This window comes from Cucurbita maxima, unplaced genomic scaffold, assembly GCF_002738345.1.
Source record: "Cucurbita maxima cultivar Rimu unplaced genomic scaffold, Cmax_1.0 Cma_Scf00026, whole genome shotgun sequence".
Lineage (NCBI taxonomy): Eukaryota > Viridiplantae > Streptophyta > Magnoliopsida > Cucurbitales > Cucurbitaceae > Cucurbita > Cucurbita maxima.
Genome location: NW_019272042.1, coordinates 1061655 through 1082887, shown reverse-complemented (window position 1 = coordinate 1082887; position 21233 = coordinate 1061655). Strand labels below are relative to the sequence as shown.

Sequence of the window (21233 nt, the reverse complement as noted above, 5' to 3'; positions counted from 1 at the left end):
TTACGCCTTTTCCTTTTTTGTATTTTTTAATTTTTGGCAAAAAAAATGGTTCGTAAAATGCATGGCCCCACGTGGGTGACAGCAGTGAGAATGGCCTCACGTGGGTGCGCCCACAACTGGCACATGCACGAGGGCCGTAAAATTGGATCGTTAATTTTTTAAAATTCAAGTAATTTAAATATTTCAACAAGGGTATTTCTGGAATAATGAGCACTTTCTTTTTATTTATGCACAGTTTCCACTTTTAGCATCTTACTATATGTAATAATTTCTATTTCACTGCTCACACATTTTTCTTTTTTTCTTTTTTCTTTTCGTTTTTTCGGGGTTAAATATGACATTACTAAGAAGAGATTTTCACACCAGATTTAACAATCCGCTCTACTTGGGGGCCCAACATCATCATTGACACACCACCTATTGTCTGACTCTTTAAGCCAACAACAAGCAAATATTATCCGTTTTGGCCTATTAGATATAACCGTTAGTCTCACAATTTTTGAACACGTCTACTAGAAAAGAGGTTTCCACACTCTTATACGGAAGGTTTCGTTCCCCTCCCCAACCAATATATGATCTCACACTCCCGCTCTCCCCCAAACGCTCACCAACCCCTTCATCAACTTCCTTTCCCTCTTTCACCACCCTAATTATAGGAATGTGCTAACCCTAATAATATTACCCCCTTCACATGCAATGACCCTTTGTTATAGTATTTTCCTATCAATAACTAAGAAAAATATTCACACTTTTTTATGAAAATATATTATTAATGCACCAATTATATATATAAAATTTCTAAATTCAAGTTTAAATTATATAAATTACGCTTTAATTTTTTATTTATTTTTAAAATTTTAAATATTTTGATATAAAACAGAGGAAATATTATTTAATATTTAGCTATAATACTAATTATTATTTTGTGAAATGGTAAAGAAATTCGTGGGAAAATTGAGATTATTATAATGGATATAAAATCAAAGGGAAAAATATAAAATAATGGGCAATAAAAAAAAATTATTGTATTTCTAAAGATCTTAACTTTCTTTCCCAATGCAGTGAAACAAAAATCAATGGCGGATTTGGAGTTCCAATGATACTTACCAGACATTATAAATAAATAAATAAATAAATAAAAATATTAAAATCTCCATTGAAGTGACTTCGAGTGGCAAAAATAATGGAAGGAAGAAGAAGAAGAAGAAGAAAGTACGGTGTTTTTGTTACAGAGCTTCGCTAAAATTTCATGGCAAATAAAGGGAGTTGCCGCATTTGCACCGCCAAGCTTCTGGGTAATACTCCGACGGCAAACTCAGTCCCGGCTGAATTGGGACGTGCACCGCCGTGCACGGCGAGCAACTGCCGCACTTGGATCTACAAATCGGTGGCGACGACCCTAGCCCGCGGAGTCTCCGCCGTGTCGCAGCTGGAAACTCTGTTTCCTCTGTTTTTGTAAAACCCAGAAATGGGTTAATTAGAGGAATTGAGTTTAGGGACTTACCGATGGGGGTGGGGCGGGCGGCAATGGCGGAGGCGAGGAGGAGGAGAAGCGCGGCGAGAAGAAGAAGGGTTGGGCGAGGAGGATGGCGGCGGTGGTGGTGGAGGACTACGGCCATCGCCGGCCAGAAACAGAGAGCTGTCATATCTCAATCCATATGTAAAATTCTCTCTTTTTTTTGGGTCAAAGGTTTCAAGAAATAAAAGCAAGGGGAGTATTATTTATTTATTTATTTATTAGTTTATTTCTATTAAAAATTTAACTTTATTTTCTATTTTTAATATATATATACATATAGCCAAATTTTAAAATAAAAATGAATTTTTTCTTTATGTAAATTTCTTCCCAATCAAGTCGAATCGAGCCACCACCGCTTCGGATAGGTACTACTTCTCCAACGTGCATTAGTCGCCTTCTCGAAATTGTTTGTCAACTACGTTTTCCTTCCCTCAAAACAATATTCCTCACAAAAAAAACAAAAAAAAACCGTTCCTTGGGTTTGTTTAGGGTGTCTCGGGTCAAGTCTAAAGAGTGGACGAAGTTGTGTCCATGGAGGGATAACCTACCATCATTGAGCAAGTTGTGTTTTTCTGAACTTATGCTGCGAGTCTTGGAGACTACGAGAAGGTTCGACGGTGGGTAGCCCCTAAGTAGTGTGTACTTTTGTATTCATTATAAAAGCACGAACAAGTTAGTGGGTCAAGCGAGTAGCCATCCCAATATTCGGGTCATTGGACATTCTAATTTTCGAACTGTCTACAAAATTGGTGTGTAGGTAAGTATTTTCGGTTGAAGTGAGAAAATGATTGTGGATGAATCGGGTAGGGGGCCAAATGTAAATAAGGCAAACATGGGGGTATGATGTGAAAGAAAGGATTGAAAGAGGGGCTTTTGAGTGAATGAGAGGGAAGAAGGGCAGTGGTAGAATGGTAAATTTGGAAACTTGGGAGGGCAGTTTGGGATAATGAAAAAAGGATTTTGCAGAATACTGTTTAGGAATAGGGTAGAGGAGAGGGAGGAGGAGACAAACCTCTGAATCCAAATGACCCTACTGTCCTCGTTCGCCCCACCATTATTTAACGACTTTTCTCGAAATAATTAACGATTCCGTATCATTAAATACACCGAAGAGATAAATTAAAATTATTGATATGAATTTAAAAAAAAAAACAAAGAGATAATAAAGAAATGTCCGAGATATCGTAAAAGAGTATTATTTTGATTTAAAATATATTAAAATTAGAAAGGGAGGGAAATATAATGAGCCTTGTCATTGGTCTGGCCCTTTTTTAATTTCTTTATTAATTATAAATTATTTATTTTTTAAAAACAAAATAGAAGTATTAAAAAATAATTTATTTATTTTTTTAAATTTTGGATTGCTTTTTAGAAATCTATTAAAAAAACAGGTAATAAAGTAAGGAAAATGTAGGCATTTAAAAAAAAAAATTATATTTTTACCCTTTTATTTTTTATTTGTTCAATAAGTTTAAAAGAAAAGTTAAAAATATTTATTATCGTCCATAAATGAATGAAAATAATCATCCGTGTTCATAGATTATTTTTAAATTTTTTTATATTAATTTTAAAATTTTATGAATATCGATGAAAACGTTTTAAACTTTTTATATAAAAAAATTTAAGACGTCAATCAAAATTTTAAAATTGAAAGATATTTTTTAAATACTTTTAAAAAAGTTAAAATTAGAGTTTTTTTTAAACAAAATATTAACGGGAGTATATTTAAGGTAAAAAGTACAAAAGATATTAATCTTTTTATTAAAAGATCAAACCTTTGACTTTGACTTTTTAGAGAACATCTCATTAAATATAAGATTAAAATTAAGGGAGGTGTAATAATCACATTAACAATATATTAATTGAGATTAATGATACACGGAGCACACTTACGTGGCAGTCTAGGGAGAAGCGCAGTTAATTAATTAAATTTTAAAAAAAAAGAAAAAAAAAACCATTTCTCACTACCGTATTGGAGAGACGCCCTTTAATCAAGTTCACAACCACCCCCTTCTTCAATTCCCCTGATTCCGCCTCCAAAATTCCGCCGGCCGTTCTCCGATGATCGTCGCCGCCCTGATTTCCGTCTATTTCCGGTCTTGATTGCAGGTTTTAGGGCGGAGTGCCAACGGGTGTGTCGGTTCTCTGGGATTCTGCGGCAATGAGTGCGGGCGCGGCGACGTTCCCGTCTATACTCGACAAACCCCTCAACCAATTGACGGAGGATGACATTTCGCAGCTCACTCGAGAGGATTGTCGCAAATACCTAAAAGAAAAAGGTTTTCCCCCCTCTCTTCTTCGGTCTTGTAATTTCCATTTTTCTCTCTTTCTTCCCTTCATTTTTTCCGGCGCCCCCAAATCACGGAAGCTTCCATTTCTCTTTCTTTTTCTTTTCTTTTCGTTTTTTTTTCTCCCCCCTCCCGCCCTAGCGGGTTCGGAGGAATGATTGCGATTTTAATTTAATATATTTTTAATTTATTACTTGTCTGCTTACACGTGCCGGGTCAGGAATGCGGCGGCCGTCATGGAACAAATCTCAGGCGATCCAGCAGGTTATTTCTCTCAAAGCACTGCTTGAACCCTGTGATGATTCCGGCGCCAGTGCTCTCAGGAAGGTCGTCGTTTTGCCTCGGGTGAGTTTTGGTTGAACAATTTTGCTTATTGGAGGGTTTTCTTTGATCAATATCTTTTTTCCCGTTTCTTTCCGAGTATATTCATGAATCTTTGTCATAATCATTAGTACTGTTATTGAATGATGTATTTGTAGGTGAATTCAAATCAAGGCGATTCACCCAAAGAACCGAGTGATGATGCTCAGTTTACAATGTCAGTTGATGAATCTGCGTATAGCAATGTGGAAACTGCAAAATCTACTCCTGAGGATCCACTAGCTGAGCCAGACAACAATGTCACCAGTCCCAGGTTCTGCGACTTCTTCCCTGTGATGTGGATTTGTGGGTCATATATGTGTAGCAATTCCTAGGCCTGGAAATTTATGTATGTCACGCTGTGTTTCATCTTCTGTCTTGGAAGCTTGTGCATATTTGCTGTTCTTAAACTCCAAAATAGAAGAGTTGCTGAGTATATGTGGTTTCAGAAGTTTTGAATGAACTATATATCCTTGTTTTGGCATTGATCAGTACACTACCCTGCACCCTAAACAAAATTTTGGAGTTCAAAATGTTTGCAGAAGCAAAAAACAGTGAAGCCATGTGGAAGTAATCTGTTATCTTTATACTATTATGTGCTGGTCAAATATAGAGTCTTGCTGGAAACAAGTATCTTGAACTATCATGTGAAGTTTGTTATCTTGTGAAGCTATAGGTTTGGTCATATATTTTGAAATGCAAACATGTGCATAAGGTTGTGGGCACTTCTTGCCTCCTTTCCTTTCTTAAGTCACTGTGAGATCCCACATTGGTTGAAGAGGGGAACGAAACATTACTTATAAGGGTGTGGAAACCTCTCCCTAGGAAACCTCTCCCTAGCAAATGTGTTTTAAAAACCTTGAGGGGAAGCCCAAAAAGGAAAACTCAAAGAGGACAATATCTGCTAGTGGTGGGCTTGGGTTGTTACAATCACAGTCCTGCATGGTTGACCCATGGGCATCACTTAATGTATCCATGCTTTAACGGTACTTGAGCTGAAACTCAATGGTGTACTTGTTGAATCTTGTTTGTGGCCGTGTATCATCGAAAATGACAATAATTTGTACTAACTGAGACGAGATGGAGCAAATGTTTTAATGGATGGCAGAAATCAATACGAAACAAATGGAGTGGATGGCCAAATGACAATTTTCTATTGTGGCAAAGTGAATGTGTATGATGGAGTTCCACCGGATAAGGTTTAAACGCTATCTCTTTTTTGGATTCCTGAAGAATACTTTTCATGGACATGTCTTTTTCGGCCCCTCCTGTTCAACATGTTATAATCATCTATGGATTTGCAGGCATGGGCAATCATGCATCTTGCAGCTGGTCCAATTCATGTCCCTCAGAATCATCCCTTGGGTGGAACTGCTGCATGTCAGTCTCCACCACGACCTTTGCAGACTTGCAGTGACAAAGATGACTTTTTTCCTCCTAGTGCTACCATGTATCGAAATGTGCATACAGGTTAGTCTGTGGGTTATATCACTTTTGTTGCAAAATCACTTTTCGTGCTCTGAAAACTTATCCATAGCCTCAACTCCACTTGGCAACTTTTTCTTGGACCATATTTCTGGTGGGTAAATTTGGCAACCACGGGTCAGAAATCTACATTTTGTGGGTAATAGATGGGTCTTGATTGCGACTGTTTTCACTTTCTCCATTATGCTACACATTTTTTCACTGAGAACTGCATCTTAGAGTTTTGAAGGCTTTCAATTTTGTACTGTGAGATCTCACATCGGTTAGAGAGGGGAATAGAGTATTCGCAATAAGGGTGTGGAAACCTCTTTCTATTAGATGCGTTTTAAAACCTTGAGAGGAAGCCGAGAAGGGAAACCCAAAGAGAACAATAGCTGCTAGTAGTGGGCTTGGGCTGGTACAAATGGTATCAGAACCAGACACCAAACGGTGTGCCAGCGAGGACGTTGGGCCCTCAAGGGGGTGGATTGTGAGATCCCACCTCGATTGGAGAGGGGAACAAAATATTCCTTATAAAGGTATGAAAACCTCTCTATAGTAGACGCATTTTAAAAGCGTGAGGCTAACGGCGATACGTAACGGGCCAAAACGGACAATATAGTGGTGGGCTTGGGCTACTACATGTACTCACAATAAAAAATGAAGTTTAGTAATGGTGTTCGTTATTGCCAATTTGAGCAATAGCTTAATGAATAAATATACTAATTACCATCTCAAAGGTTAATGACTAGATCCTCCAACTCCACAATTTTTGAACTAATAAAAAGGGAATGGCGGTAGCTATTGAAGTGACAGATTGTATTCTGACTTGACAGAGAAGATGGTCGAGCACCCTCAGCAGCAGCAGCAGCAGCATGTAAAAGGAACCAGTACTCGAGATTCTGGTAATCGTTCTGTTTGCTTGCAATTTTGTTTTTTGCATTGTGAAAATATAAACTCTGCATTTCTCATTTGTTAGAATTGTAAAGAATTCTGTACTTTGTCCGAAAATTTGTTGTGATAATTTGTATAAATGTTCAACTATAACCTTTAGTCTCCTTGCCCATGTAAATAACTCACAACTTTCCGTAGAAACAGCTGATCTAATCAATAGTTTTTCATAAAAACTGTGGAATTTCATATTAGATGTTGAGGGTCAGGCGAGTCGGAAAGTTTCATTACAGAGATATCTTGAAAAGCGAAAAGACAGGTACCTTCGACTAAGTTCGTTCTTCAGTTATAAGTCCATAATGATGATAACCTTTGTCGTCTCGTATCTCATTTCGTTCATTTCCCTCCGATCTTTGTGGTTATTTTTCTGCAAGGGGAAGGTTAAAGAACAAGAAAAATCCAGAATTGTCTTCTTCTAGCCTGGAAGGTTATATGAACCATCAAATGAGGACGCACATATCCAATAAGAATTTAGGTCAGTTTGCGACAAGCTCTTTATCCCCTACTGGAGTAACTAAAGCTTTCGTTGGAACAGCTGACAATCAGCCAAAACTTGCATGTTTTCCTGTCGACCTTAATGTCAAAGGTAGAGCTATAGAGCTTTTATATTAGCAGTCAACTTTTTACTCACATTTACATGCATTTTGATTACTCATTAAAACTGGTATTAATCGATTGATTGCTCATTGTTCCATCAAATCACTTTCTCAACTTAGCTGTCTATAAATTTGCCAGCATTTTCTAAGAGATTTGAATTTGAACTTGATATCAATTTAGACGTCTCACTTAGCTGATGAATGATAGAATCTGGTTATAAACACTGTTAAAAGAACATAGAGCTATGCTATAAAGCTGAGAGCCACTTTTCTGCAGATATCCAGTAGTGCTGAGTTGTTGATGGCATGCTACTCAAAGGATCATCCTTGTGATTGACAAGAACTTGAAACAATGAAGAGGAGCAAAGTCGAGAAATGGTTATCCGTTGCACGATTTGGCTGCGTTAATGAGTGTTGTGTAGGCCTTCACGAACCAGTCATATTTTGGAGATCTTGCATGGGAGAGGTGTCTATATCCAAACGGTATGAGTATCTCGCTCTAGCTGATCAATTTTGTAACTCGGACACGGTGTTATGACCGATGCTAGGATGATTAGGAACTTGTTCATGTTTCTTCTGTTCAAGGCTTATTGAGTTGAGATGATGAGCACTGTTGGAGATGTCCAGCTCTCTCGTGCATTATGTATAAAAAATGTATGCCATCTTTTATGCCCCAAGACCCAAGACCCTCTCACTTTCTGTGTATACCAGATTCAAATTTGCAGCACACAACCAATGCTTCTTTTTAATCATTCACAGCCCTCTTAACTCTCCATCTGTCGTCGTGTTCGATACCATTCGTTCATGTTGGAGTCTCGCCTAACTACTTAATTTTGTATCTTTGGTAGGACAGCAACTTATCTTATAGCGCTAGATTTAACAGTTTTAAGCCTGTTGCTCTCGCCATGAAATAAAATATTGGAGATGTAATAAAAGGGAAGAGTTAGACAAAAGTTTACCGCTAGCAGATATTGTTATCTTTTGATTTTTCTTTTTAGGTTTTTTCTCAAAGTTTTTAAAATGTGTTTGCTAAACGAGGACAATATTTGCTAACGATGGATTTGGATTGTTACAAATGGTATCAGGACCAAATATCGAACGGTGTGTCAGCGAGCACATTGGACTCCTAACCTCTCTTAGTAGACGCGTTTTAAAATGTGAGGCTGACCGACGAGGCTAAATGCATGTTAATAAAAAAATAAAAATAAAGCATTTAATATAATTGATTTATAATAATGGTCCATTTGAGGTATTTTTGACCGAAGTTCAAATCATCTTATTCTACGATTATATATATAACTAAATTAATTGAACTATACTTGAGTTGAATACATAGCTTACATATATCAAATTATTTTTAGTTTACTTAGATATTATCTTTAGAAAAAAAAAATCAAAATTTTGGCACAAAATACAAATCCACAAAATTTGTTCTTGGTTGTAAAAACTTTTAAGACTCCACGTCATCTACCCGCCACAAGTTGAAAATAATCTTCAACCGTACACGTGGCAGCACCATTGACATTAATTAAACGAATTAAGTTGATATTTTTTATTTTTACTCGAATCTTCGAAGTTGCAACCTTCAACTGATACGAGTTCCCGTTCCTTGCTCCGGCTATTGCCTTCAAATTTGGAGCTCGGTGGTTCATCGGAGCATATTTTCGACGGGTCAACTCAGTGAACAAGTTCAGAGAGCGGGTTGAAGAATGGCGATCGAGGTTAGTCCGCTGAACCGAACTGCTCCTTATTGGATATCAACATTGACTCAAAAGATTGATGGATGAAACTAGTCTTTGTGCGGACAATCTGTGTTTGTGCAGGCTTGGTTTATGGATGATAGCAGTGAAGACCAGAGGCTTCCTCATCACCGCAACCCTAAAGAGTTCGTCTCCATGGACCAATTGGCAGGTGCACTCCCGTCCTCTTTACCAGAACTTCTGAAGAGACTTTTTACATTTGAATTGAATTGAATGAATTATCTGCAGAATTAGGAGTGTTGCACTGGAAATTGAACCCTAAGGTATATGAAAACGACGAGGAATTGAAGAAAATCAGAGATGACAGGGGATACAATTACGTGGTTTGTATGCATTCACTAATCCATCGGTGTTTTTCATTTCTATTTTTTGGTCACTTTTTTGATAAGTTTCGCTTTGCTCGAGATGTGGTAGGATTTACTTGATATATGTCCAGAGAAACTTGCCAATTATGAAGCGAACTTGAAGGATTTCTTCACAGAGCACATTCACGCCAATGAGGAAATTCGCTACTGCTTGGATGGAAGTGGTTACTTCGATGTCCGGGACAAGGACGACCGTTGGATTCGAATCTGGATTAAGCCTGGCGATCTTATCATCTTGCCGGCCGGTATCTACCATCGTTTTACTCTGGACACCAATAATTATACAAAGGTAGAATTAATTACTACAACTTCGAAGATTGTCATTTTAAGTTATTATCAATATATTACAATATTCATTGTTATGGATATGATTGGATTATTCACAGTTAATGAGGCTGTTCCAAGGAGAGCCAATTTGGACCCCGTTTAACAGACCACAAGAGCAGCATCCAGCAAGGAAAGAGTACCTCAAGACCTTCACTGAGAAAGCTGGAGTGGCACTCGAGGCTCATTAAGGACTTAAGTATTCTTCTGTACTAAGGCATTTAATACAAAGCTATATGGTTAAGCTCAGGTTGTGTATTTCTGGGCATGTCTTAGATTAACTACTGTATAAACTTGGCAACTGCTGTTGAAACTTGGTTTAATAAATGTCTGAGCTTTATATTTATGAATTGATCTTCTCAAATAAATTATAATTTCAACCACTTGGAAAAAATTTCCCCCTTTCGATTTTTTTTTTTTTTTTTGTTTGCTTAGATCACATTTTCTTTTATGTTCAACAGAACCCCCATATTTGTGTTCATTACTACTACAAGCCTGTAGTACACTTTCACGAAGGCCTTTTTCATAATGTTTCACTAATTATGGAGTTTATGAGTCAGAGAAATAGTTCAATAATTTCCTGAAGAATACTGTTCTTTTATCACATGTCAATTATATTCTTCCCACAGTATTGAGAGTTTGCTATGTTCTTAAAAGATTATTTTTTTTTTAGTTTTCTTGCTGACGAGAAGCTTCATACCTCTGGTAAGTTTCTTCTGTATTTACTACATTGATGTTAATTGTATGCTCCTTCTATTCATTCTCGCCAGGCAGATTTATGATTAATCTTCGTGGGCACTTGTATTGAAATATTGCAGCTATGCTGATATCCAAATCCCATTTTCTATGTATTATTGACAATTTATTATAAACTTTCAAAGTTTATTTTTTGGAAATCATATATAGTCAGTGGAGGACGTCTTCGGCCATACTTAGGACAAGGAAACTGATGTTTTTCTTCAAATAGAGATAGTTAAACCCATTTTTAGATAGTGATTTACTTGTAGAACTTTGGTTGCACTCTTTAAACTTTTAGGACTTATTTCTCTCATTTGGCGTTTGAAAATTCAGCAGAGGACTAAGTGATCTAGAACTATGATCGCATTTTTTTTAATTGTTAAATTACGGGGTTGACTTGAATTCTTTTATCTGTATGGCCCAACCTGAGAAGAGATACAGTATTTAAAGTGAGAAAATACTAAAGATTGTGGTGACTTTAGTGTGTATGTGTGTGTGTATATATATGTATGCCTGAGTATGGTGCCTTAACTGAAGTTTAGGTTAGTTTTAGTATAGATTCAACTTAACGAGTCAGTACTAGTCTTTTTATTCCTGCTAAATTTATGAGACCTCAGAGAAATGTTTTGAATTAACCCGTAAAGTTGTGGTGTCTAGTATAATAGTAAATAACCACAAGTTTTCCATTCGCATCATCTACAGAAAATTGTTCATTTCATATGATTTGTTTGGTTTAAACTCAATGATGATCCTTTTTTGTTTTCCTCTTCAACTGGCCCCTATCGGACCTCCTTTCCAACAATTTCTTTGTTCATTCTCTTGGCTGAGTTATTATTATTATTATTATTTTGTCTTAATTCCAAGGAATCTTGCATGAGCATGGAAGTATTCTGTGGCTGTGGTTGAATGAAAATTACTAACAGCAATAAGACTTAGGACCTTATTTCTCTGCTTTGTAAGTCTATTCTGTGAGTTGTAATTTTTGTCCCAATTTCAACTACCCCAATCCAACCTGCTAGATTGATACGGTACAATGAGTCAACTTAAATATTTCTTTAGTTAATTTTTGTTATAATCATTACTGTAAACATGCGAAGTTTGTTTCTTGAAATTGTATGTTAGTATAGTTAGCAGAGAACATCTTCGGCCATGTTAATACAGTTGAAGTGAGTACAAATGTGGTTCCTTAACTGAAGTGTTTGTTTATCTCTGCAGTCGTTACAATGCAATAATGTCTAACAAAAGCATGGCGAGTCCACTAAGGACTTGAATTGTTTCAAAATGGTGAGAAGTACTCTTAACATAGGGTTTCAACTCCTTAATGGGGTATCTGCAAACTTCCACATATATTTGGTGAGAACATCGTATTCTCGCTGGCCTCTAACTTCATCAACCGGCACGGCATCACCAATTTCTTTGAAATTTTTCTCTGTTAGCTTCACACCCAATGACTCAATGTTGCTGTCAAGGTTCCCAAGTTTGGTTGTCCCTTTTGCAGACTGGAGAAAAGAAAGAAAAGAGTTGAAATGCTTCATTTACAGAAGCAAAATACCAGAGACCATTATCGGTTGGAGTAAATTCAAAATTCTCACCTATTTGGATGCCAATTTGACTCATGAACCTTAATGTATAGACTATGGAGGAGAAGAAAATTCTCACATTGCATCAGTTTGACTTTCTTACTATTGGACCTTGAAAACCCACTCAAATGGATCATGTTAATTTTAGTCTTTCTCCGGATGGTGTCTCCACTATTTGGATATTGGTGAGATCCCATATCGATTGAAAAGGGGAACGAGTGCTAGCGACGCTGGGCCCTGAAGTGAGTGGATTGTGAGATTCCACATCGGTTGGAGAGGGGAACAAAACATTATTTATAAGGATATGGAAACCTCTTTCTACCAGACGCGTTTTAAAAACCTTGAGGGGAAGCCCGAAAGAGAAAGCTCAAAGATGATAATATCTGTTTGCAATGGACTTAGTTGTTACACCAAATATACCCATATAAATATATCACTTTATTATCTGCTAGCGGCAGCAAGTTGAGAGTTATGTTGGTAGCTGAAGGATCACAACAATCGATATGTATTGGCCTTTCTTTATAGTTTCTATATATAGTATTTTGGCTGCCACCACGATCACTGTATCAATTTTTCTTTCATCAAATTAAATGTTTCTTCACCTATATAGGTTCTTTTCTTTCTTACCAAGGTAACATATCTATATATATAATAAAGACAACTTTATTTTGGACAGGATCAAGAGGAAGGACATAAAAACACACCTGGGATGGGAATAATATCAATACCCTGATGGAGCAGCCAAGCTAAAGCCAACTGAACTGTGGTATAACCGTGCTTCACAGCAAGGTTAGTAAGCCTTCTGTAAATAGCTTCATTCTGTTCTAAACTCTCCTTGCTGAACCTTGGATGATAAGCCTGTCAAACGCATCCATCAGTTTGTTATATAATACAATAGAGACTCCATGGAAGAACTTGCACAGAACTCTTCTTTTACAAACCTACCAATGAGCTTTCACTTGGCAAGCTCTCTGCAATTGTTTTGCCCCCAAAGAACCCTCGACCCAGAGGACTGTAAGCCACTATCCCGATTCCCAGCTCCTTACAAAAACCCCAATTCTTCTTACACTTTCGAGTCTTTCAAGATATTATTGAATTGTTAGAAGCTTTGTTTTGAACACTTTAGGCGTCTACAAAGTTTCTAAACAGTTCATCTGTTTAGACTCAAAATGACTTGATATTAGGCTGAATGTTTAAAGACTAGAGATGAAACTTATAATTTAAGCGATGTGTTATTATCTGGTTTCTTTCTAGATCCTCTCTTACCTACAAAGTGGAATTATGTCATCTTCGATGTCACGACTCCACAACGAATGCTCCATTTGAACGACAGTGATTGGATGAACAGCATGGGCTCTCCTGATTGTGTTTCCACTTGCTTCAGACAACCCGATGTACTTTATCTTCCCTTCTTCCACCAGCTTCTTTAGCTCTCCCATCTTCACATCAACTCACTGTAGATTCAAAAAGTAAACTCAAAGTAGTCATCAATGGAAGAATGAAACATCAAGTTTTGTGACTATGAAGTTTTGTTTACTCTGCTCCTAAAGACGACTTACAGTTTCTTCTATTGGCACAGATATGTCGACACGGTGCCTGATAGTAGAGGTCGATATAATCAACTTGAAGGTGCTTGAGACTCGCTTCACAGCAGTTCCTTACATATTCAGGCGTTCCATTAACTGCAATTTCAAATCCTCCTAATGGTACAATCCCAAACTTTGTAGCTAACTGAATCTTCTCTCGAGGGAGCTGTTTCAAAGCCTGCAAATTTAAACAACTTTCAGTCAATCAAATCAAACTCTATAACTTGTCAAAGTTTTTGTTGTTAATTATTCAAAATACACCACCTTTCCAATCATGATTTCATTGTCATGATCAGCACCATACAGATCAGAAGAATCAAAAAGTTATGCCTTTGATGAAAGCTTGTTTGATTATATTGCATCCTTCCTCATGAGAGAGGGGAGCGCTGAGATAGCCTGAAAGTCCTGCACATCCGAAACCCAACCTTGAAACCTGCAAATTAAAGTTAAGTTTTTCACTATCATACCATGTTTTTTTTTCCTTCTTTTTTTTTTGAAGTTGTTCCTATTTCTTAATAGTGATCATAATCTTACCTCTAATCCTTGGCTACCCAGTTTCACTCTGGGGATTTGGATCAGGTTTTGGGGCTTTTCTTCCATTTTGAAGTGACCAGAGAGCGTATACGTTGCAGATACTGCAATTCCCTGTGGACAAAGAACAAGGGGAGTTTAGCAATTCAACCTTTGTTTATTAGTGGTGAGTTTTGTTGTTTATGACAAGAAATATGCCATGAAAGTAAATAGTTTGGCCAAAACTGATAGAGACATTACACCCACCTCATCTGTAAGAGTTTCAAAGTCTATTCTTTCACTTTATGGTCATAATTTTTGACCAAAACCACTATGATCCAAGATCATCAATTAATGTATGTGCCTAAAGCCAATTGGTGGGAAATGTCGATGTTACTGATAGTCAAGTCAATAGTTTGAAATTGTACATAGTTAGGAGAACGTGATCTTAAGTGTTTAGAAGGGTAAAGAATTTGAATCTGCTGTAAAAAGCGATGACCATGCTTTCAAATTTTCGTGTCGAACATATTTTTGAAATTTTATGTCCAGTAAATCCATAAATTTTAAGAAATTGAAAATTTTGAAACTAAATTTGTAATCTTGAAAGTTCGAAACTAAATATAAACCTTAAAGTTCGAGATCAAATACAAATCATTTACTCAAACGTCGTTTTGTTTCATTAATGTACTCTTTATTATATCTAATTATCAATCACCAATATAAATATAATAGAATTTAGATCTTATATTATGTGACAATTTTTCTTTAAGTAAGAGATTGCTCAAAGGCGACTCATCGAGCTAGTCTTACACCAAACGAAAAGGTTAAAGGGAAGTCCCTCCTCGACCGGAGAGACTCCATGACAAGGGGATTCCATCCGGGATGATTTAGTCAGGACAAACCTAAGCAATCTACGTCGATGTTTTAGTGATCAACCCATTTGTAAAGTTGGGTGTCGCCAATCAACTTCATGGTTTCCATTTCACACTCTCTCAACTCATTCCACAAAATTTCCACCACTACTTTTCCTTTCCCAAAAACTCAAACTTGAGAGAGAGAGAGAGAGAGAGGAGAGAGAGGAGAGAGAGAAGAACTTGGAGAGGGCAATGGCGCAGAAGGAATTATATGGACCACTCGAAACCCCCACTTGGACTCCAACAGCTTATTCATGGTTCTAAATGGACCCAAAAGTTTTAAATAGCAAAACAACCCCTTTAGGGTTCTTATGGAAAAAAAACCATTTTTTAACTTAAAAATTCAGTCTTTTTCTCTTTCTCAACACCCTACACAAAAAAGACTAGAAGCCCTTCCTAATTACCCTCCTTGCTCCAAACAGCAGTAATGGCAGATACCCTTCTCATATATATATATATATAATAAGAACATGCTATAAGATGGGGTGGTAGATATAGGACCACCTGAGGAATTTTTGGTCCCAGCAAATTGTTTACTCTTTTGTGGGAAAGATCCTTACTGGTTTCCTGTTGAAGGTTTGGATATTGGAAGCCTTACTTGAATCAGTATGCATTGAAGCTATCATCACTTACCATCAGCATTTATATATATGTAAGAGACCCAAAAAGAAACCTTTATGTGAATATGTAACACTTGTAGTGGACCCTGAGTTTATGCCTTCTAACCTTCTCTTTTGTTTGAATACAATCTCTCCCCCCCCCTCCTGTTCTTGTTTCAATTTCAACCCTATGGAAGGTTAGATGTTTGAATTTCTTCCGTTGGAGAAAAATAGAGATCATAAGCTATAATTGAGTTCGTGATTTTTGAAATTATTTTGTTAACGAATATAACTCCGTAGTTAACGGGTTGCTACCCCTTCTACCGGGTTAGGTTCCAACTCACATACTCGTACTTGTAACAGCCAAATTCACTGCTAGCATATATTATCTTCTTTGGGTTTTTCCTTCCGAGCTTCCTCTCAAGGTTTTTAGAACACATCTATAGGGAGAGGCTTCCATACCCTTATAAAAAGGAATGCTTCGTTCCTCTATCCTACTAGGCGGTGTTCTAGCGAGGACGTTGGACCCCCAAAGGAGGTGGATTGTGAAATCCCACATCGATAGCAAAGGAAAACAGAGCATTCCTTATAAGGTGTGGAAATCTCTCCCTAGTAAACACGTTTTAAAAACCTTAAGTGAAAACGCAGAAAAAAAAATCTAAAAAGAGCAATATTGGTTAGTTGTGAGTTTGAGTTGTTACATAAGTATATGCTAGAGAGGTAGCAACGACCATCTGCCAAATTAATTAGGGTAAGATGTCACGTATGAGTAAATTCAACTCGAAAAGAGTTACGGAATTTCAATATGAGCATAGACGGAGTGATCGCTCCATAATTCGTTCTAGGTTTTCACTATTTGGTTTTTTTTGTATAAAGAAAATGGGTAGGAAGCTAAGTTAAACAGAATTATTATCACCAAGAAAGCCTAAAAGATTGAAAATCCTAATGAAGATTCAATAAAATGATTGCTCCAACTCTAATTTAAACCCTTATTTTAATTGATAAACCCTAAGTCGTTTTCCCATTGTCTATATCAGAGTCCCCAATAAGTTGTGTTAATGCAGCTGGCAGTAGTCAGAAGGCGATGGCAAGTATGTGGCAAAATAGCAAAGCTGTAAAGAATACCCTTTTCCTTCCTTAAACAACAAAAGATGCTTATATTCACAATCTCCACTCAAATTCCCCATTCAGAAACATGGAATCTAATCAACAAAACATACTTTATTTCACCTAAAACTTCATGCCTACATTCATCCCCACATATTTCCCCTCAAACTTTCTTGGGTTTATAAAAACTAAACTTTTACCCCCCTAAACCCCCTCTTTTACCCTCTTTTACCCTCTTTTACCGAGTAGAGATCGAATCATTGACCTTAGCACTGAATACCTCTTCTGTAGGGTAGGAGACCGAATTATCGACTTTTAACACTGAGCACCTCTTTTATAGGGTAAGAGACCGATCCATCGACCTCAACACTGAGTACCTAGTTTATACAGGGTAGGAGACTGAACCATCAACCTTAGCATTGAGCACCTCGTTTATACAGAGTAGGAGACTGAACCAACGACCTTAGCACTGAGCACCTCTTTTAAAATACAGGGTAGGAGACTGAACCATCGACCTTAGCACTGAGCACCTCTTTTAAAATACAGGGTAGGAGACTGAACCATCGACCTTAGCACTGAGTACCTCTTTTAAAATACAGTGTAGGAGACTGAACCAACGACCTTAGCACTGAGCACCTCTTTTAAAATACAGGATAGGAGACTGAACCATCGACTTTAGCACTGAGTACCTCTTTTAAAATACAGGGTAGGAGACTGAACCATCGACCTTAGCACTGAGTACCTCTTTTAAAATACAGTGTAGGAGACTAAACCATCGACCTTAGCACTGAGTACCTCTTTTAAAATACAGGATAGGAGACTGAACCATCGACCTTAGCACTGAGTACCTCTTTTAAATTACAGGGTAGGAGACTGAACCATTGACCTTAGCACCGAGCACCTCTTTTAAAATACAGGGTAGGAGACTGAATCATCGACCTTAGCACTGAGCACCTCGTTTATACAGGGTAGGAGACTGAACCAACGACCTCAACACTGAGCACCTCATTTATACAGAGTAGGAGGCTGAATCATCAACCTTGGCACTGAGCACCTCTTTTTCACGGTTAGAGAGTGAACCATCGACTTTAGCACTGAGTTGTGTTCGAATTGAGTTGTTTATTGCATATAAAAGTAAAGATAAAAGGCCATGTTGTTAAAATGGGGTGTGTTTAATTATAATATAAAACTCAATCCCCTAGGGTTCCAAACCCAAAAAGTAATGTGTTATGAATGGGTTGTTTATACATAGGAAGGCCTTTCTTAACCTATCTGCAAACTGCATTAGGTGTTGTAGTCCTGGCGTGACAATATTCAATTTCAATTACCTTTTCTTGGACCACTTATATCACTCTCTCATTCTTTTGTTTTTGCCTTTGTTTTTATTCATTTACATAATTTAACCCTAAAATTTAATGAAAACCCAAAAATTAAAAAAAAAAAGAAAAAAAGAAAAAGAAACAAATTTGTGTGTATATATAATCTCTCATCCCTTCATCTTCCTTCTATCCTCCTCCATCAACAAAAAAGCTGCAAACTTTGGCTCTCTTTTTGCCCTAATTTTTGTCGTGCGCTTACGACAGTTCAAGCTGCCAGCATGATCTAACCTTAATCTCTCCTAATTTTCGATTTTCCTGAGGTTCAAGATTAGATCATATGGCAGTTTCACCTGTTGCTGGCTCCACGAAGAATTCAGCCCTAAATTCAAAGTTCTTGACTATATCAGCCGTTTTCTATCCATAATCCTTAAAAAAGGTACGAAATTTATGTTCTTTGTCCCTATTCCTCATCTGGGTTTGTTGAATTTTCTTCTGGGTCGCTCTCTTTCTGTGAATTTCTTTAGGTTTTGATGAATTTATGGGGATTTCTTGAGGATTTTGATGATTTTAAACAAGAAAAACAATCAGATCTCTGATTTGTGAGGAATTGGAGTTGTTTTTGTTGGGGGATTTTCGAGAGAGATTCAGAGTGATTAGGGCATTACATAGAGGATGAGAGAGAAAAAGAGGATAAATTTGTAAACATGTGATCTATGTTTCTTCGTACTTGGTCGTGTTTTCTGGATTACCAGTGTGTCTTATCTAACACCAAACGATGCAGAGAAGTGAATATGATAACGATATTTCAGAACTAAAATTTCGTCATTTCTAGACATTTTCATTTTTCTTGTCATTCCATGGTTAATTTTGTTTCTTATGCTTTTAGTGTTGCAGGCAACATTTTTTTGGGTCGATTGCAAGGCTAGATCTTCGGTTTGTGTGTCGGGTGGGACGATAAGGTAATTGTCTCTTTGATTCGTTCGAGTTATAAAAAGTTTGAATGTAAAACTTTTCTTTTCATTAAAAGGTTTTTGATATCTCTGTGTATGTATTCATATTTTATAATGCCGATCGAAAGGCTTGAATCGATAAATACTCCGGGTGGTTTATGATTGATGGGTTTTTCTCATTGCTTATAGTGAGTTATTGTTTTTTTTTCCTAAGCCAATTCCATCCAAGAATGCTATATCTTATCTTTGTTAGAACCCGATAAGATTAGAGTTTAGAGTTTGAAAATTCGACCTTTTCGAAAATTTTAAGGTTGTTGTGTATTATGAAAAAATGTAAGGTTGTGTATTATTCGGACTTTAATTTGAAAAATTTAAGGTTATTATATATTTGGTACCGGGATATTCCACAACTTTCAAATATAGATATTTAATCACGGATAAAAGTGAAGAATTCCTGAAAGCTGAAATTTTGAGCTAAATTACCATATGAAATGTTTAGTAATAATAAGACATAATGTTTAGTCATAGTTTAAGAATTTTAAAGTTAAAGAACCTATTTAGACATAATTATGAAAGCTCAAGAACATAGAAACTAACCTACAACATAAAAGGTACAAATCAAGCAACCATGATGAAGGAAATTCATTAAAAAATGATCACAATTTTTTATTTTCATTCAACCCTTCCTTTCGAATCAAGAATTTGAATGGATACATGAGCGATCCAAAAATTAGGATAATTAAAAAAAATTTATTATCTATATCAACAATATAGAACTCTATTGTGCTGGTCACTAATGTGATCATGTCAGCATAAGATAAGGCTGAAATCATTCAATGTTAAATTCAAATTCTAAATCTTGATATGAATTCTAGACATGAATCATTACATGAACAAGAGAAATTCGAACGTTTAATGGTCATTTTAAAACGTAAGATAGAGGCTGAAAGAGAGTGAGACAAATATGAAGGAGGGTTATTAATAATGAGCAGTGATATCTAATGCTATCCCTTACATGTTGCCATCAAAGTTCTTGGAAAATGAACCATTGCGAGTCTCTGTCTAAAGTCGCAGAAAAGTGGGTTCCTCTGTGTGGCCAAAGGGTTGCCATTTTGGATGTTGGGGACCTTCAATCTCCATTTTTGACTGCACTTATGCCTACATTTCTACTTTTTCCTTCATACCCACATCATAAAAACCCTACTTTTTTTAGGAAATTAAGTTTCTTAGACATTATGCTACATACTCTAGAGATGAATATCGAACAAATGAATATGACATAAAACGAAGAAATGGAATGGGTTCACACCTTAACAGTTGGCAACTAAACACGAGCATTGCACTTGATGCAGAATTTAACTCTTGATGCAGAATTTAACTCAACACCTTACATACACCATCTGTGCCTGCATTCCTGAAAGCACCCCTCTAAGAATTTGATGCATGTCAAGTTCGGACAAGGTTCATCGCTTTGCATTGAATTAAGCCATATGTTCCACTGCTTGTGTGGGCCCACGTCGATTTCGCAAAGTTAACCAAAAAAAATACCGTTTGCTTAGTGTTTATAACTCGTGTATATGTATAGTAACTCGGTCGCATGTTTAGAATATTTAATTTAGGACAAAAATGAAGGGACAAATTTAATTATAAGGGGTGGTTCGCCAAATTGTTTGATTACCCTTTGACTTCCATTAGGGCCATGGCCCATCTTCACTCCTTTTCTCATTCTCTATTTTAAAATAAACCAATTTTTTTTTTAAAAAAATTAATTAATAAATAATGAAATGTAATATTGATATTTGATAATATTTAATTATTTAATTTTAAATTTTTGAGTAGCTCCCGAGTAGACGCTATTAGTGTTGTTACCAAACTTGAGCTCGTTTGAGGAGTCACAACTGGTGGTCGATGATACCTATTTTTATCTAACCCTTTGTATTTTGATTCCCTAATTATTTGATTTTTATAGAAATGATTGGAAAAACAAATAATATATATGAAAGGAAGCGCACGAGCTAGATATTTTGTTTTTAAAAAATAAAAAGAAATAGAAATTAGTAATTTAATATTTAATATTTAATCAAATCCCAAAGAGATTACAGTGGTAATCCTGTATTACATGATTTCTAAATATTATACAATTAAATTTAAAATATAAAAAGGCTACAACTTTTGATAGCTGTCAGCTTCACTTATTATTGTCCTTTTCGATTTTCTTTTAATAAAATATTTTTTATTGCTTTATATAATAAATTAATTTATATATATGACTCCCCTACTTCAAAAAAAAAAAAAAAAAAAAA

General features: G+C 36.4%; 2 protein-coding genes, 1 long non-coding RNA gene and 1 pseudogene across 5 annotated transcripts; 3 read left to right on the top strand and 1 right to left on the bottom strand.

Annotated features, from left to right (window-relative positions):
- The first annotated feature begins 3487 nt into the window (after positions 1–3487).
- Positions 3488–7951, top strand: LOC111499380 (protein TIFY 4B-like). Of its 3 annotated transcripts, none has more exons than XM_023150970.1 (9): positions 3488–3798; positions 4028–4152; positions 4287–4441; positions 5276–5366; positions 5472–5637; positions 6468–6536; positions 6778–6841; positions 6963–7168; positions 7456–7951. In XM_023150970.1, the coding sequence occupies exons 1-9, from the start codon at positions 3681–3683 to the stop codon at positions 7464–7466; spliced, it is 1005 nt and encodes a 334-aa protein (XP_023006738.1). In that variant the 5' UTR covers positions 3488–3680; the 3' UTR covers positions 7467–7951. The 3 variants fall into 3 exon arrangements, with proteins under 3 accessions (XP_023006738.1, XP_023006739.1, XP_023006737.1); XM_023150971.1 differs by having other exon boundaries at positions 6957–7057; XM_023150969.1 differs by having other exon boundaries at positions 3489–3798; positions 6957–7168.
- Positions 7952–8748: 797 nt separating this feature from the next.
- On the top strand, positions 8749–10010 carry LOC111499393 (1,2-dihydroxy-3-keto-5-methylthiopentene dioxygenase 4-like). The gene is made up of 5 exons (XM_023150985.1): positions 8749–8899; positions 9002–9089; positions 9167–9261; positions 9353–9592; positions 9690–10010. Exons 1-5 carry the CDS (start codon positions 8888–8890, stop codon positions 9816–9818), a joined length of 564 nt encoding a protein of 187 aa, XP_023006753.1. The 5' UTR covers positions 8749–8887; the 3' UTR covers positions 9819–10010.
- Positions 10011–11532: 1522 nt separating this feature from the next.
- Positions 11533–14223, bottom strand: LOC111499378 (annotated as a pseudogene).
- Positions 14224–18054: 3831 nt separating this feature from the next.
- Positions 18055–18805, top strand: LOC111499407. Its single transcript, XR_002720935.1, has 2 exons — positions 18055–18504; positions 18535–18805. It is a non-coding gene; the product is annotated as an uncharacterized LOC111499407 (long non-coding RNA).
- Positions 18806–21233: the final 2428 nt, after the last annotated feature.

Coding starts and splice junctions, on each gene's coding strand:
- LOC111499380 (XM_023150969.1), top strand. CDS start 3,681: ATGAGTGCGGGCGCGGCGACGTTCCCGTCTATACTCGACAAACCCCTC. Junction 6,537..6,777: donor AACCAGTACTCGAGATTCTG/GTAATCGTTCTG, acceptor ATTTCATATTAG/ATGTTGAGGGTCAGGCGAGT. Junction 6,842..6,956: donor CTTGAAAAGCGAAAAGACAG/GTACCTTCGACT, acceptor TTTTTCTGCAAG/GGGAAGGTTAAAGAACAAGA.
- LOC111499393 (XM_023150985.1), top strand. Junction 9,090..9,166: donor CTCCATGGACCAATTGGCAG/GTGCACTCCCGT, acceptor AATTATCTGCAG/AATTAGGAGTGTTGCACTGG. Junction 9,593..9,689: donor ACACCAATAATTATACAAAG/GTAGAATTAATT, acceptor GATTATTCACAG/TTAATGAGGCTGTTCCAAGG.